The sequence below is a fragment of the Sorex araneus genome, chromosome 2, assembly GCF_027595985.1.
Source record: "Sorex araneus isolate mSorAra2 chromosome 2, mSorAra2.pri, whole genome shotgun sequence".
Classification (NCBI taxonomy): domain Eukaryota; kingdom Metazoa; phylum Chordata; class Mammalia; order Eulipotyphla; family Soricidae; genus Sorex; species Sorex araneus.
In genome coordinates, this window is record NC_073303.1 from 263,067,707 (window position 1) to 263,082,703 (window position 14,997).

The following is a 14,997-nucleotide window of genomic DNA, read 5'->3' on the forward strand; positions in this document are numbered from 1 at the left end:
CCAGCCTGCTGAACAAAGCCAGTGGCAACCACATTTACCCAGAGGGAGACTCCGAATCGTGGCCTTGTGGAAGAGGAAGGACGTGCGGGGAGGGGCTGTAGTTTCTGTCGATGCAGCTTCACCAGTGCATGAGTCTGGAAATACGGGACACAGCTACACTCCAGCCACCAGCAGACTGCCAGACACCAGCACTGGAGATCGGGGGAGGGGTCCCTGAGCGGAGTCCTGGGACATTCAGCCTGCCTGCCTGAGGCATGTGTCACAGGAAGAGGAGTCTGAGGCATACATGTGTGACATGTAGTTTCCCTGGGAGACGGTCTGCAGGGGACGGGCTCAGATCCCTGGGACTAGGAGGCCCCAGGTGGACGTGAGGGGTGTCTGAAGCTCAGTGATGCTCAGATGCTAAGTCAGTGTGCTGGTGATGGAGTCGGGGTACAGAGAATTGGGGTGCAGGAGGAGTTGGATGTGGAGAGCAGGGGAGATGGGGTGCAGGAAGTCAGGACATGGAAAGTCAGGGTGCATGGGAGATGGGATGTAGGGAGTCAGGATGCAGGAAGTCGAGGTGAATGGGGTACAGGGAGTCGGGGTGCAGACAACAGGGTAAAGGGGTGTGGGGTGTGGTGATTGGGTAGGGGAGTCGGGGTGCAGGGGTGGTGGGCACCAGGAAATGCCAGGGCGCAGATCTTCCAGGCCAGGCCCCCCCGGAAAGTTCCTTCTAGAAGGAACAACGCTGTGTGGAGTTTTTGTGGGGAAGCGGCTCCCTTCAGGCTGTTCCACAGGGAAACGGTGGGGCAGAGGGTTCGTGTGGAAACTGCTGAGAGGAGCCGTGGGAAACAGGCGAACAGTTAGTGCAGCAAGTCGACACCACTGTTACGGGACAACACAGAACCCTAGAAGCATCTCCAAAAGCAGGTCCACAGTCTGCTGGCTTGGGGCTGTGCCAAGTGATGAGGCTCACAGGGCCCATGCCAGGCGGCAAGCCTTGGGACCAGACCTGGCACGGCCCCCTGACCACCACCAAAATGGCCCCTTATAGAAGACAGAAATATGGGGCCAGGAAGATAATGCGGGGTGAGGGCCCATGTCCTGCACGTGTGGAACCCTGGTCTGATCTCCGGCACATAGTTCCCCAAGCATCGCTGGCAGCACAAGACCTGAGTACTAAACCGGTTGGTGGAGAATCACCAAGTGCAGCCCCAGGAAGTCGCCAAGTCCCCCAAACACACAAGTGCCTAAAGCGCCTCGTCAAGTTTGAGACAACCAGAAGAGAAGCTAAATCTCGAAAACAGCCTCCAGATGTTCCCCAAACACCTCAGGAGCCTCCCCAGCTCTCACGATCAAAAACAGGCGTCTGCTTCTTTCCCACCTTCCTTTCCTGTGGAGAAGAGCAAGGTGGAGGACAAAGGGGTCAGAAAGGGCACCCCAGCATGCTGCCATGGCACATGTACCAGGAGTTCCCTTCTGCCCGGGCCACTGTGCCCGCTCACTGCCCTGCGCCCGGGCCCCAGCACCCTCTGTGCCCGCTCACTGCCCTGCGCCTGGGCCCCAGCACCCTCTGTGCCCGCTCACTGCCCTGTGCCCGGGCCCCAGCACCCTCTGTGCCCGCTCACTGCCCTGCGCCTGGGCCCCAGTACCCTCTGTGCCCGCTCACTGCCCTGTGCCCGGGCCCCAGCACCCTCTGTGCCCACTCACTGCCCTGTGCCCAGACCGCAGCACCCTCTGTGCCCACTCACTGCCCTGTCCCTTGGCTGGTTCCCCTGGCAGAGTTTCTCCATCTATTGTGCTGACTGACCGTGAAACACAGCAATCTTATTCCAAGGATTCTCCCCCTGCTGCCCCCTGACGCAGCCGATAGTTAAGTCCCCGTTCCCAGTGACATTGCCAGCCATGCCTGCCGCCACAGAGTGCCACCCTGACATCCATAAGGAACAGGTTTATTGGGTGCATGACTGAGGGGCTTAGTGGTCCACTCAAAAGCCCACCCACCAGATGGAGCGACATTGCTTCATTGCTGGAAATGAGTTTCAGTCCATCTGAACATTCATCTGACAGTGGACCAGCTGGTGTCCCCGCAACAGGTGCCCTGGGGACTCAAGGCCCTTGGTGCTGACCTAAGGCATTCTTCAGTGAAGAAACAGAGGCTCAGGCTGCAATGTGGAAGGCAGAGAGGTGCCCTCATGGGTGGCACCACATTCTCAGTCCAGGTCCCAACACTACATGTGCACGGCAGAATGCCTTCCAAGGGGCCCCTCTTGGTAGTGATCAAATCTCTCGCATGTTTCCAGCCGAAAGCCATGCCTTGCGTGCCAGCACCTTCTTGACAGCTTTCTTCACATCTCTGTTTCTCAGGGTATAGATCAGTGGGTTGACCAGTGGCGTGACCACGCAGTAGAACACAGAGATGACCTTGCTGATGGTGAAGTTGTACTTGGCCGGCGGGCGGACGTAGGCAAAGATGATGGTGCCATAGTAGATGGTGACTACGGTGAGGTGGGAGCCGCAGGTAGAGAAGGTTTTCCGGCGAGCCTCGCGGGAGGCCAGCCTGAGGATGGTGCGCACGATGTGGCCGTAGGAGGACATGGTGAGCAGGAAGGAGCTCAGGATCACCACGGAGCTGCACGTGTACCCCAGGGCCTCCACCAGGAACGTGTCTGAGCAGGAGAGCTTGAAAACAGGGTCTGAGTCACAGAAGAAATGGTCGATCTTCTGGGGGCCACAAAAGTGCAGCCGAGAGATGAGCAGGGTCGGTAGGAGTGGGGCGATGAAGCCCCCGACCCAAGACCCCGCGGCCAGGCGCAGGCACACAGGCAGGCTCATGAGGAGTGGGTAGTGCAGCGGGCGGCAGATGGCCAGGTACCGGTCATAGGCCATGACGGCCAGCAGGATGCACTCCGTGGCGCCCATGGAGAAGAAGAAGTAGTACTGGGTGATGCACCCCGAGACTGAGATGGTGGCCACCTGTAAGATACAGGTGGCTAGCAGCTTAGGCACCGTGGCTGTGGTGTACCAGATCTCCAGGAAGGACAGGTTCCCTAGGAAGGTGTACATGGGAGTCTGGAGAGTGGCGTCCAGGAGAACCAGGATGATGATGAGCGTGTTTCCCGCCAGCGAGAGCAGGTAGATGGTGAGGAACATCACAAACAGCGCTAGTCGCAGGGTGAATGTCCCCGGGAACCCGAGAAAGATGAACTCGGCCACGGTTGTCTGGTTGGTCCCATCCATGGCTCATCCTCCCTGACCTAAAGAAACCCCCACAGGTGCCAACATGAACGGGGTCCCATTTCTCCACTGCTCATGGTAACGCAGTGGTAACGCAGAGTGGCTGGCAAAACACATGGCACCTTTGGAAAAATACCAAGGGAGTCTCAAACGGCCACACTCCCCTCATGGGCGAGAGGTGGGAGGGGAGACAGGGACCTGCATTTGCAGCTGGGGTGGGGCTGACCTGAGAAAGCCCAGTCCCAGTCACCACAATCCTGTGCCCACCGCAGGGCTGGTGGGAGGCGGGTGCCCGAGGCAAGTCCACTTCTTGAAAACAGAGAGCAGAAAGGAACATTTATCTGGAATAATTATTTCATAGATATTCTAACTTTCCTATTAGTGGCTGGGTTGTTTTTAGAGTCAGATATTCACTAATCTTGCTAGGAACCATCTAACAATGTCAATAATGTGTTATATGTCACATAGAACATATGCATGTACACACAGGTAATTTTATTTGCCACAGAAATGATTAGACTGGGTTAAAAAGTGAGGTTCAGTTTCTATGGTCAAGGCTTGTCTAACTGTCCCACTAAATTGACCTGTAGCTACTAGTCACCAAACATCCTTGATCTTCTTGCTGTGGTACCTGAGTAACAGAGGCAAAGTTGTACATCTGCCAACGATAGGTGGTTTCAACTGAAAACCAGTGTCACTAACTTCACCTAGAATTTATAACAGGAAAAACAAACTGGGATGAATTGTGAAGTTTAGAATGTTTTCCCTCAGGTTGATTCTCCGGTTCCACAGGAAAAATATCACATTAACGTTAGTCATGTAAGTCAGGAGCCTTGGCCTGAGAGATGGCTCATCCCTCACCACGAGTATGAAATGGATCTGCCTGAGCATGTCCTCCTGGCACTGACAAAGAAATCCTGGACCATCTGGGAGGACTGTCAGTGGAGCTTCGCGTCAAGAACAGGCCACATCATCCTGAGAGAAAGACCCTTCTCCCGAGTAAAGAGAAAAATGACTGAGTTCCGCTCCGATAAAGTCAGGGTGGAATAGCCCAGGCTCCAGGGAACCTTAGGAGGAGATGGGAACACCAGAAAAATTCATTTAAAACCCTTTAACACTTTCATAAATAAAACAAAATAAAACAGCACCTTACTAGAAGAGAACTTAGTCTTTCCTAAGTTTATTGGGTTGTTTCCATTTATAAGCCAGAGTCATCACCCAACGATGTCCCACCAGTACGGGAGAATATTTTGATTCCAAAGCATCCCAAAGACCCTGGATCAGGCCACCCTGGAAATAGTCCTGCTGCCCCCCAGGTACACTCACGACCCACGGAGCGGGATTCCAGGGATGGGATGTTGCCGAGTTCCACCTGATGCACCTTTGCCGTGTGTGTGTGCACAGACTCCTTTGTTCACTAGGAACCATGGAATCTTTTCCCTGTACCCCTGCACCACAAACGCCAGAATCCACGAGCGGCTCTTCCTCCCTCTCCCCTGATGGCCAGGGCAAGGCGATCAGCCATGAGAGCCCCCTGTGAGCCATGTTGCATCAGCTGGGGCCCTGGCATCGTGCCCTTCACCCTGGGACTGCCACAGAGCTCCGAGGACGCTCTGGGGAGAGGGTCAGCAGGTGCCCCTGGGCCCCGGAAGCGCCCCCAGGCACACGGAGCCTCCTGGAGTCTTAATTGCACTGATTTTCTGTTTGATTACCCACTCGCCAATCATTTAACAAACTGAACTTGATCCCTGCACATGATCAATTATTTAAAACAGAATCTTTATTCTTCCAGCTGAGAAGTGTGAGAGAGAAGCTGTCTCCAGCGTATCTCAGCAGGACCTAGGAAAGTGCACTGCTCAGACTCTGTCCCTTCCTAAAAGCTCTCACAGGAACACCACAGGCTAACCAGCCAGCCCAAACACTGCCGCAGCAAGCTGCCATTTCCCAGGCACAGGCAGAGCACCGGGGCCAGGACTGCATCAAGACTGGCGCACGTGAGAACTGCTGTCGCCGAGGGAAGCAGCATGGGCTCAGCTCCGTAACACACGCAGGGAAAGAGAAAGAGAGAATCTTGTCAATTGTATAGCATTAAAATCCATTTCAGGGGAGCGAGCCATTAACAGTTACAAGCCGAGGGGTGGAGAGAGAACAGGGAGCAGGGCGCTGGCTTTGCACATGGCCGACCCGAGCTGAGCCCCAGCACTGCAACAGGGCCTCCAAACCCCGCCAAGATTCCCCCAAGCCCCCACTACGCCAGCTACGGCCCAAATAAGAAAAGAAAGCAAGTCAAAAATGGAAACTTACAATCACGTCTTCAAGAGGGTGAGGTCAGCAGAGGGTAGAGACGCCTGTCAGGAGCTTGATCCCCAGAGGCCTGAAAACCCAAGAGAAAACGTCAGGACCAGTGTCACCAGAATGTAGAACACCCAATCGGTCGGCTCAGCCGCAGGGAGGGGATGGAGAAGCAGCTGGGAATCACCAGGCACAGGCTGTGATGGTCATGTGCCCACGTAGTGGCCTCCCCAGCCCTGCAGCCCGAAGGGGACTCCGCCCCCACACAGACCCGAGCCTCTAGATCCGCACAGTCAGATGCAAGGTGCCCGTTTGCGGTGCACCTGGGGAGGTCTGTGGAGTCACTCAGAAGCATGCCAGTTGAGGGGGCTGGGGTTAGGGCAGGGAGGGGCCAATGTCTATCATCTATGGTGGAGGAGGAGGTGGTGCTGAAAGATGGCACAGAATTATGTATGAAACCCAACTAGCAGCAGTACTGTAAACCACAGCACAAAACATATACACATGTGGAAAAATACATGCACACGCATAAAGCTACGGGCACATATATGCAGAGTTCCTCTCATAGAAGCTGACTAGTGGATGGGAGGCAAGTGGGGCTGGGTGGGTTTGGCGGAGGGAGGTGGAACTGGTAAAGGGATCGGTGCTGAAACGCGACTGAAACCCATTCATTAGTAGCTTTGTGATTTCACGTTGACAAAAAAAGTGTCTTTTAAAAATAAGTAAATGAAAGCAGTGCTCCCAAATGACACGACAGGCCCACATGTCAGGCACTGGTAGGCACAGAAGCTGGGGGATGGTTCTGGTGGGGACATGCAGCTGACTGTTGAGGTCAGGAGGAGAAGCAGGACACTCACTGGGAAGGCAGCTCAGGAGAGGCTGAGAAGGTGGAGGCTGGGAGGAGGCTGGCCCCTGTGGTGGGGTCTCGCTCAGGAGAAGGCTGTGGGGTGTCGTGGTGGGGAGACTGGCACTATCAGAGGCTGACCGTGGGTGCAGGCATGTGTTCCCTCTCCCCTCCCTGCTCGAATGCCCAAACTCAAATCACTGAAATACTCTGAGGGTCCAAGGCCAGGCTCAGGAGGTAGTGTACACACAGAAGTTTTTGTTGTTGTTTGGGGGCCACACCCAGCGATACTCAGAGCTTACTCCTTACAGTGCACTCAGGGACCACTCTTGGTGGTGCTTAGGGGACCATATGGGATGCCAAGGATCGAACCCAGGTTGACAGTGTGCAAGGCAAGTGCCCAAGCTGCTGTGCTGTCTCTCTAGATCCCACACGTGGAAGTCTGATCCTTGGCAATGCAGGTCCTCCAAGTATCTCGGTGCAGCCACAATAGCACCTGAACACTACTAGGCCCAAACACTAAACCATTAGCCTAGACATAAGGCCACGTATCGCCATGAATGGAGCCCTAGTGGGTGTGGCCCTTATCAAACCTATTTCCAAAAGTCACCAGAATGGAATCTAAGCAAGAAGACTACTAGGGTCTCCAATGAAGGGTCAGAGCAGGAAGGGGAGCACATGCTTCACCTCCAACACCCTCCACCCCACCGACAAAGATTTTCAGCAAGCCTGGGGCAGAGGAGGGCTCTAATGGTCAGAGTACACAGTGCTCACACACCCATGTGCATGCAGACGCACATACCCCGGACACAGGAAACAAATTTCTGCCATAAAGCCAAAAAATCAAAGGACAGCTATCATTCCTGGTTAAGCCTGGTGATGAGAGAGAGGGGGGGAGGGAGAGAGAGAGGGGAGGGAAGGACAGAGGGAGAGAGAGAGGGAGGGAGGGAAAGAGGAAGGGAGAGGGAGGGAGGGAGGGAGGGAGGGAGGGAGAGGGAGAGGGAGAGGAAGAGAGAGGGAGAGAAAGGGAGAGAGAGAGAGTTGTCAAAACAATGGGTACCAAAAAATATACTCAGGCTGCTGAAAGGAATCCTGGACAAAATAAAGCGAGATAGGACAATGATGTGGAAACAAAATGGAAGTATCAATGGAGGTATTAAAATGATGAAGACCAGTGTTTACACCTAAAGTTATTTAGAGTTCCAGAATATTCTGGGGGAGGTGGTGGCCAGAGCTATAGGACAACAGGTAGAGTGCTTGCCTTGCAGGTGGCCGACACAGGTTTAATACCTGGCACCCTCAGCATCACCAGGAATGATCCCTGAATACAGAATCAGTAGTAAGCCCTGAGCATAGCTGAGTATGGCCCAAACTGAAACACCAAAACCAAGAAAGTTCATTTTTCCAAGCTCTTTTTGTGAGGGGAAGCATTAAGAGATGTAACTTAATCTAATGAGGTTACTGCACTCTTTCTTTTTTCTTTTTCTTTTTGGGGTCTCACCCAGTGATGCTCGAGTTACTCCTGGCTCTGCACTCAGGAATTACTCCTGGTGGTGTTGGGAGACCAATTGGAGATCGAACCCATGTTGGCCGCGTGCAAGGCAAACGCCCTACCCACTGTGCTATTGCTCCAGCCCATTACTTCACTCTTCTTTTTAAAAGTAAAGACCTCCATGGGCTGCAGAAATCAATCAACAAAACTATTCTTGGAAATAGGTACATTTAATAGATACAATTGTTGGAAATAGAACCACAGTCCACTAGAAGTGTCCAGTGGACTGCAGTTCATTTTTAAGGTGTTCCAGTTAATTTTCTAACCTGTGGGAAGTTGGTGGGGGAAATCTTTGAGCTCAGTGAAAATTAAAAGGTTCGGGGCTGGAGCAATAGCACGGCGGGTAGGGCATTTGCCTTGCACGCAGCCGACCCGGGTTTGATTCCCAGCATCCCATATGGTCCCCTGAGCACCGCCAGGAGTAATTCCTGAGTGCAAACTCAGGAGTAACTCCTGTGCATCGCCGGGTGTGACCCAAAAAGCAAAAGCAAAGAAAAAGGAAAGGAAAATTAAAAGGTGCAGTTCTGGGTACATCTCTAATTAGATCGTGGACTGCTTAATTACTCCTACCTGAAGCCTCTGTATGTGTGTATTAGACTCCTGAGAGGCATTTTCAGCACTATGAAATCTCGTTTTACTGCCCTCAGGATCTAATGTCCTGTCTTAGGTAACCCTCTAGAAAACAGAGTAAGTCTGAATATTGTGCCAAATTATGCCTTTTGGAAATGATGAAATGGACATTTATGAGATTGGCAGGGTCCCATGCACTTCCAGAAAATCTGATTTTTGGGGTTTATGTAACAGACAACACTGCGTAAGAGATTCATGCAGAAGTGTGGACATGCCACTCTGGTCTTTCGAGAACCAGTTGCTTTGTGGGTTTCTGGTCCTTCTGCTTAGATGGAGTCAGCACAGTTGGGATAATACCTGCTTATTTAATTGAATGAGTTGTCATTTGACTTCCACAATGATAGAAGTACTTGTCACAAATTGAATTTAATTAAATATAGTTATGATAAACTATAGTCTGAAAACACTCTAGAAGGTCTTGATTCTGTGAATCTTTTTAAAAATGAGAATTAGATGTATATCTAATTGCGTTGCAGCAGCATGATGAAGAAAATAATTTTGAATAATGGAAAATAGGAAGATAAGACAACCTGAAAACCCTGGTAAATCCTTAATTTCAGCACTGCACACTTTATGTTTGTAAATACATGGATACAGTTAATAAAGTTAATTTTTAATGATTAAAAAAATAAAATAAAATGATGAAGACCAAAACAAAGCCTCTAGCTAAAAAGCATAATCACTGAGATAAGATAAGAAGTTCAGTGAAAAGTACAACATCCAATCTGAGCAGAGAAATAACTGGCAAAACTGAAGGCAGATGGGTAACATTACGGACCCTGATGGCAAGAACGAAAACATACACAGAGAGAAATGTGGGGCTCAAGAGGCTGGAGCTCCTTTGGGAAACCAAGTGTCTGTTGAAAGAGTACGAGAAGAAGGGAAAAACGAGTCGCAGGCAGCGTGTTCCAAGAAACATGGCCCAGATGACCGCTGCTGAATGAGACACATGACCCCAGGCCCCAGACATGTAGGAACAAAGTTTGCGTGTCTTGGACCTTCAGGGGGGTAACTGGAGGCACCGTGGGGGCAGAGGAAGGAGCACATGCTGATGGCAGCACGAGGCCCTGTTCATCCCTGGGAGGCTTCCTCGCCATCCTGGAAAGGAAGCTCTTGGGTCACCTGGAAAGGCAGAGGGAGAGCTCTGCTCAAGCAACAGGGGTCCTCTGGGACCACCCTGCTTACGCTGCTCAGAGCACGCAATTACCCACAGTTGCTGATCCACTAAATGTTTGGGGAGCACATCTCCTGAGAGCTTCTTTCAGGCCCTGGGGTCTTCAGAAGAGACAGAGCAGGCAAGGCTTTAAGGCTGCCGGCTGAGAAGAGGCCAAATGCAGCCTGTGGAAGGGGAGAGGAAGGAAGACTGGACCCCAGGCTGGAATCAGCTGTCAGCCAGCAGTGAGGCGCTTCTCTTTCACATGGAGATGCTTGAAAACTAGCGGGTGATCGTCATGTGAGTGCACCCGTTTGTCCATGAAAGGTATGATCTTGTGGGGCTAAAAAGTGCTATGAACCGTAGGCCCCACAGACTGCAATAAGATCTGCTGTTTCCTTAACAATCACACAGCGGGGGCTGGAGTGATAGGACCGCAGGTAGGACACTTGCTTGGCATGTGGCTGGTCTGCATTCAATCCCTGGCATTCCCTCTGGTCCCCTGAGCCCACCAGGATTAATTCCTGACTGTAGAGCCAGGAGTAACCCCCTAAACAAGCTGAGTGTAGCCCCCCAACCCGGAACAAAACCCAATTCCCAACAGTTTTCCATAGCAGTCCTGGGTGCTAGTCTAAATGACTGCTGAAGAAAAACACAAAACCACAATCAAATTCATGGAAAATACTTATTCTGATACACAGGTATTAAATGCTCAACCTACTCTGGACAACAGAAAGGGAGAGTTTGGGGAAAGAGTTGTTGGCTCAGGGGCCTCTGTGTGTGTGTGTGTGCACGTGCGTGCATGCATGTGCATGTGTGTGTATATGTCTGTGCTTGTGTGAATATGGATATGTCTGTGGTTGTATGTGTATGTATATATGTGTGTATGTGTGTGCACATGTATGCATGTGCATGCATGTGTATATGTCTGTGCTTGTGTATATGGATATGTCTATGGTTGTGTGTATGTGTATGTATATATGTGTGTGTATGTGTGTGCACGTGCATGCATGTGCATGTGTGTGTATGTCTGTGCTTGTGTGTATGTGTGTATATGGATATGTCTGTGGTTGTGTGTATGTGTATGTTTGTATGTGTATGTGTACATGCATGTGCATGCGTGTGTATATGTCTGTGCTTGTGTATATGGGTATGTCTGTGGTTGTGTGTATGTGTATGTGTGTGTGTGTGTGCGTGTGTGCGCGCATTGATGAGTGGCAGCCCAAGGCAGGCAGCAGGCTTGTGGATCCCCGAGACGTGCCTGAGGCCTTGCAGTCCCAGCCAGCACTGCGGGGGGCTCCCTGCTCGCTGCCCTGTGCCCAGCAGGATGGCAGTCTTGCCAGGCACCATCACTCATGCACTGGGAGGAAGCACCAGCCCAAGCAGGCCCCTGCGGCCCCTGAGGGCGGACCTCAAGTGGGCTATAGTGTGGAGCGGAGGCACAGCTCTGTGCAACCACGTAGACTCCCCACACCAGGGACAGTGGCAGGAGTGACTCTGTGAGATGAGCACGTAGGCGTCCTCCCGAGCAAAGCCAGAGCTTCCCAGCTATCGGGGGAAGGAGGTCTGTGTGAAAGAGCAGGACATGTGAGAGGGCCTCCAGTGGTGCGACAAAGCGAGGGTGGGTGCTGGATGGGGCCATGAGGGTCGGAAGACCTCTTGCGCAGACGCCGAGGCCCTGATGAGCTGCCGACCTCCCTCTCCCCGACAGTGCTCTCTTCTTCCAAAATGGCCAACGGCACGGGTAGGGCAGACTTCACCCTGGCTGGCTTCTCAGAGGTTCCTGAGCTCCAGGCCCTCCATGCCACGCTCTTCCTGCTCATCTACGTGGCGGCCCTGGGGGGAAATGCTCTCATAGTCATGCTCACCTCGCTCAGTCAGCGCCTGTCCACACCCATGTACTTCTTCCTGAAGCATCTGTCTCTGCTGGACGCAGCCTTCATCTCGGTCACCGTGCCCAACTCCATTGCTAACTCCGTCACACGCAGCAGGACCATCTCTTTCCTCGGCTGTGCCACCCAGCTCTTTCTGGTCCTCTACCTGGCCTTTTCCGAGCTGGTGCTACTGACAGTGATGGCCGGGGATCGCTATGTGGCCATCTGCCATCCCTTGCGCTATGAGCTCATCATGAGCAGGACACTGTGTGCTCGCCTGGCAGCGGCCTCGTGGCTGAGCGGGGGCCTTGGTGGGGGCCTCTACACCGCCAGCACGTTCTCCTTGACCTTCTGCGGCTTCCTTGTTCAACAGTTCTTCTGCGACGTTCCTTCCTTACTGAAGCTCACCTGTGCTGGCACGCAGACAGCCAACGTGGCCATCACGGCTGCCATCTTTGTCTTGGCTGTGGGCTGCTTTGTTTCCATCATGGTGTCCTACGCATACATATTCCACACGGTGCTGAGGATCCCATCGGCCCAAGGCAGATCCAAAGCCTTCTCCACCTGCCTGCCCCATCTCTTCGTCACCACTCTCTTTGTGTCCAGTGGCAGTGCTCCCTACCTGATGCCCAAGTCAGACTCTCCTTGTCTTCTCGATCTTCTGTTGTCTGTCTTCTACACTGTGGTGCCTCCGACTCTGAACCCTGTCATCTATAGCTTGAGAAATAAAGATATCAAGGATGCGCTACTCAGCATCATTTCTGGCAAGTCCACACCTTCTAACTGATCTCTTTAGGGATGAGTGCTGGAACCTCTGGTGGCTGCCAAGCGGAGGCCATGGAAAGCTGTGGGCAAGTCCACGTGGAAGGCCTGTGGTCTGTGTCACTGGGCACTGAGTCTGCTGTCTGCATTAGCACCTGTGCAGTTCTCTGGCTTCATTTCTGACACTGACACTTCTGAACATTCTGTGATGAGAGCAGCCAGGACCTGTCACCGCCTCCTGCTGAAGACAGACAGAATGGCGGGGCGAGGGGTGGACTACGGGTGCTGGGGCCACTCACTGAGGCCCCTGGAAGATCCTTCCCAGCAACGCAAATCTCAGGTTCTGCTCCATCTGTTCTGAATCTGAGGATCAACTTCGGCTTGAATCCCTGAGAGACTTCATACCCAGTGGTGTCTTTCTCAACAGAATGGCCTCCTGCACGGACGGAGGCCTTGTCAAGAGTGGTGGGGGTGGGTCTTTCCAGGGCAAACTCTCTCTGGACAGATTCCTGTCTTCAAATGGCTGTTTCAATGGGTATTTTCAACACTGGGATGGGAAGCATCCCAGCCCCAGGAGGAGACACGAGGAATGTACCACTCATGTCTTTTCCAGGGAGTGGGGTGACGGGACACTTGGCATTCACTCAGGAGACAGCAGAGAGAGCAAGCAACCCCCACACAATAGCTCACGGGAGTTCTGGAAGGCTGGGCCACTGCCATCGCACCACTTCCTTCAGGGAGGGATGTGGCCAATGCAACGGATAAAGGGAGATTTCAATCCTATTCAATGTTAGTTACCACGTAAACAGATGCCAGTGGCAAGTGGTTAATCTCCTGAATATCCACACCTCTGAAGTGAAAATGGCCAAATTCAGACTTCAAATGTTGAAGAAAACATTTATTTTGTGTCCAGAGTCCCCCTTTTGTTCTCTTGATGACATGGACCCAGTGGTTCTGCTCTGCCCATAAAGGCTGTGTGTCCTCGGGTGTCATGCTTGGTAACTCACAGATCCACAGACTAATGACTGAGCAGGTGTCCTCGAGTCTGCTCTCCCCAGACCCTTAACTAGGCTTCCCAAAGAGCATGCTTCATTTCCGGGAAGTCAGGACTAGTGTCTTTCATGCTGACAGTTTTCAGTGCGTCTTTTCAAACTTCAATCACAGAAATTACAAAGTTATAAAGTTATTTATGGCTGAGTTTCAGGAATACAATGTTACAACACCAGTCCCTTCACCAGTGCCTCTTCCCTCCACCAATGTCCCCAGTTTCCCCCCTGCCCACCAGTTTGCCTCTATGCCTCCCACTTTCTCCTTTTTCAATTTCCTCCCTTCAGGCTCTGTGGTTTACAGTACTGCTGCTGCTGAGGTGTCATGCATAACACCTTACCTCCTTTTGGCAGTACAGTTTTCAGTATGTCTTACACAAAATTTCTGAGACTATCCAAATGAGCGATAGCACAGCGGGTAGGGCGTTTGCCTTGCATGCAGTCGACCTGGGTTTGATTCCTCCGCCCCTCTCGGAGAGCCCGGCAAGCTACCGAGAGTATCCTGCCCGAATGACAGAGCCTGGCAAGCTACCCGTGGCGTATTCGATATTCGATATGCCAAAAATAGTAACAAGTGTCACAATGGAGACGTTACTGGTGTCCGCTCGAGCAGATGGATGAGCAACAGGATGACAGTGATACACTGATACAGTGATTCAAATCTTCTAAAGGTCCTCTATATTCTTCTAGAAAATATGCAAACTTACCTCTTACATTTAGTCAATGACCCTTTCTTAGCTAGTTTTGTACACAGCACAAAGTAACATTTGAGATTCTACTTTTTTCTGTACATATTTTCTATCCAAATTTTGTTTTAACAAAGACAATCTTTCCCTGTTTCATTATGATCAATCTGTGTGGAAGCCAGTTACTTTCAATCTGTGTGTTTATGTCTTTATATAAACATGTTTATAACTCTTTATCTGATTTATTTGTTTCTATAATGCAAACAGAATCACCAAAAGTTCTCCAATTTGGTACTCCTTTTAAGAATTTTTAGAATTATTTTTATATTTAGATTGATACATGTATTTCAGAAAGTATGTAATATACACACATGAAGTAAAAATTAGGAGGTTATTATGTACAAGTATACATAATATATACATATGTATGTGCATATATTCACCCCATTCCAGAATCCTGAAAATTAGGTAATACTGAATAGGATATACTTTCTATATGCTATGATATGCTATATGTTACGATATGATATCATAAGCCAGGTAAGGTGACCACAGATTTTTCTTTAGACATGCACTGTAGTTACTAGCCAATGCAACTCAACTCTAAGTATGAATAAAGAAAGCTGGAAACAACCATCCCATTATATCTATCTGCAAGGACATAATCATATACTTAGGCTAAAGGAATGAACAAAAGCACAATTTCAAGCACAATATCACAGAAATAAAATAATTCCTTTTTGATGAATGTTAACATATAATATTATAGTAATATTCAGTGGAATAAATTTGACAACTACACTAGAGGTTTATTTAAAGCTTTAGGATTTGGAGAAATCCCACCACTCCCTGCACGGCATTGGGGGGCTAGCAGTGAGGGCAGGAAGCAAGGAGTGAAATCCAGGGCCACTTCTTCTAGAAGCTTCCCAGCATCTAAGC

General features: G+C 51.0%; 2 protein-coding genes across 2 annotated transcripts; one reads left to right on the top strand and one right to left on the bottom strand.

Annotated features, from left to right (window-relative positions):
• Positions 1 to 2,262: 2,262 nt before the first annotated feature.
• On the bottom strand, positions 2,263 to 3,222 carry LOC101542244 (olfactory receptor 6F1-like). The gene has a single exon (XM_004611605.1). The coding sequence runs from the start codon at positions 3,220 to 3,222 to the stop codon at positions 2,263 to 2,265; it is 960 nt and encodes a 319-aa protein (XP_004611662.1).
• An 8,196-nt stretch (positions 3,223 to 11,418) lies between these two features.
• LOC101542510 (olfactory receptor 14A16-like) lies at positions 11,419 to 12,351 on the top strand. Its single transcript, XM_004611606.2, has one exon. The coding sequence runs from the start codon at positions 11,419 to 11,421 to the stop codon at positions 12,349 to 12,351; it is 933 nt and encodes a 310-aa protein (XP_004611663.1).
• Positions 12,352 to 14,997: the final 2,646 nt, after the last annotated feature.

Coding starts and splice junctions, on each gene's coding strand:
- LOC101542244 (XM_004611605.1), bottom strand. CDS start 3,222: ATGGATGGGACCAACCAGACAACCGTGGCCGAGTTCATCTTTCTCGGG.
- LOC101542510 (XM_004611606.2), top strand. CDS start 11,419: ATGGCCAACGGCACGGGTAGGGCAGACTTCACCCTGGCTGGCTTCTCA.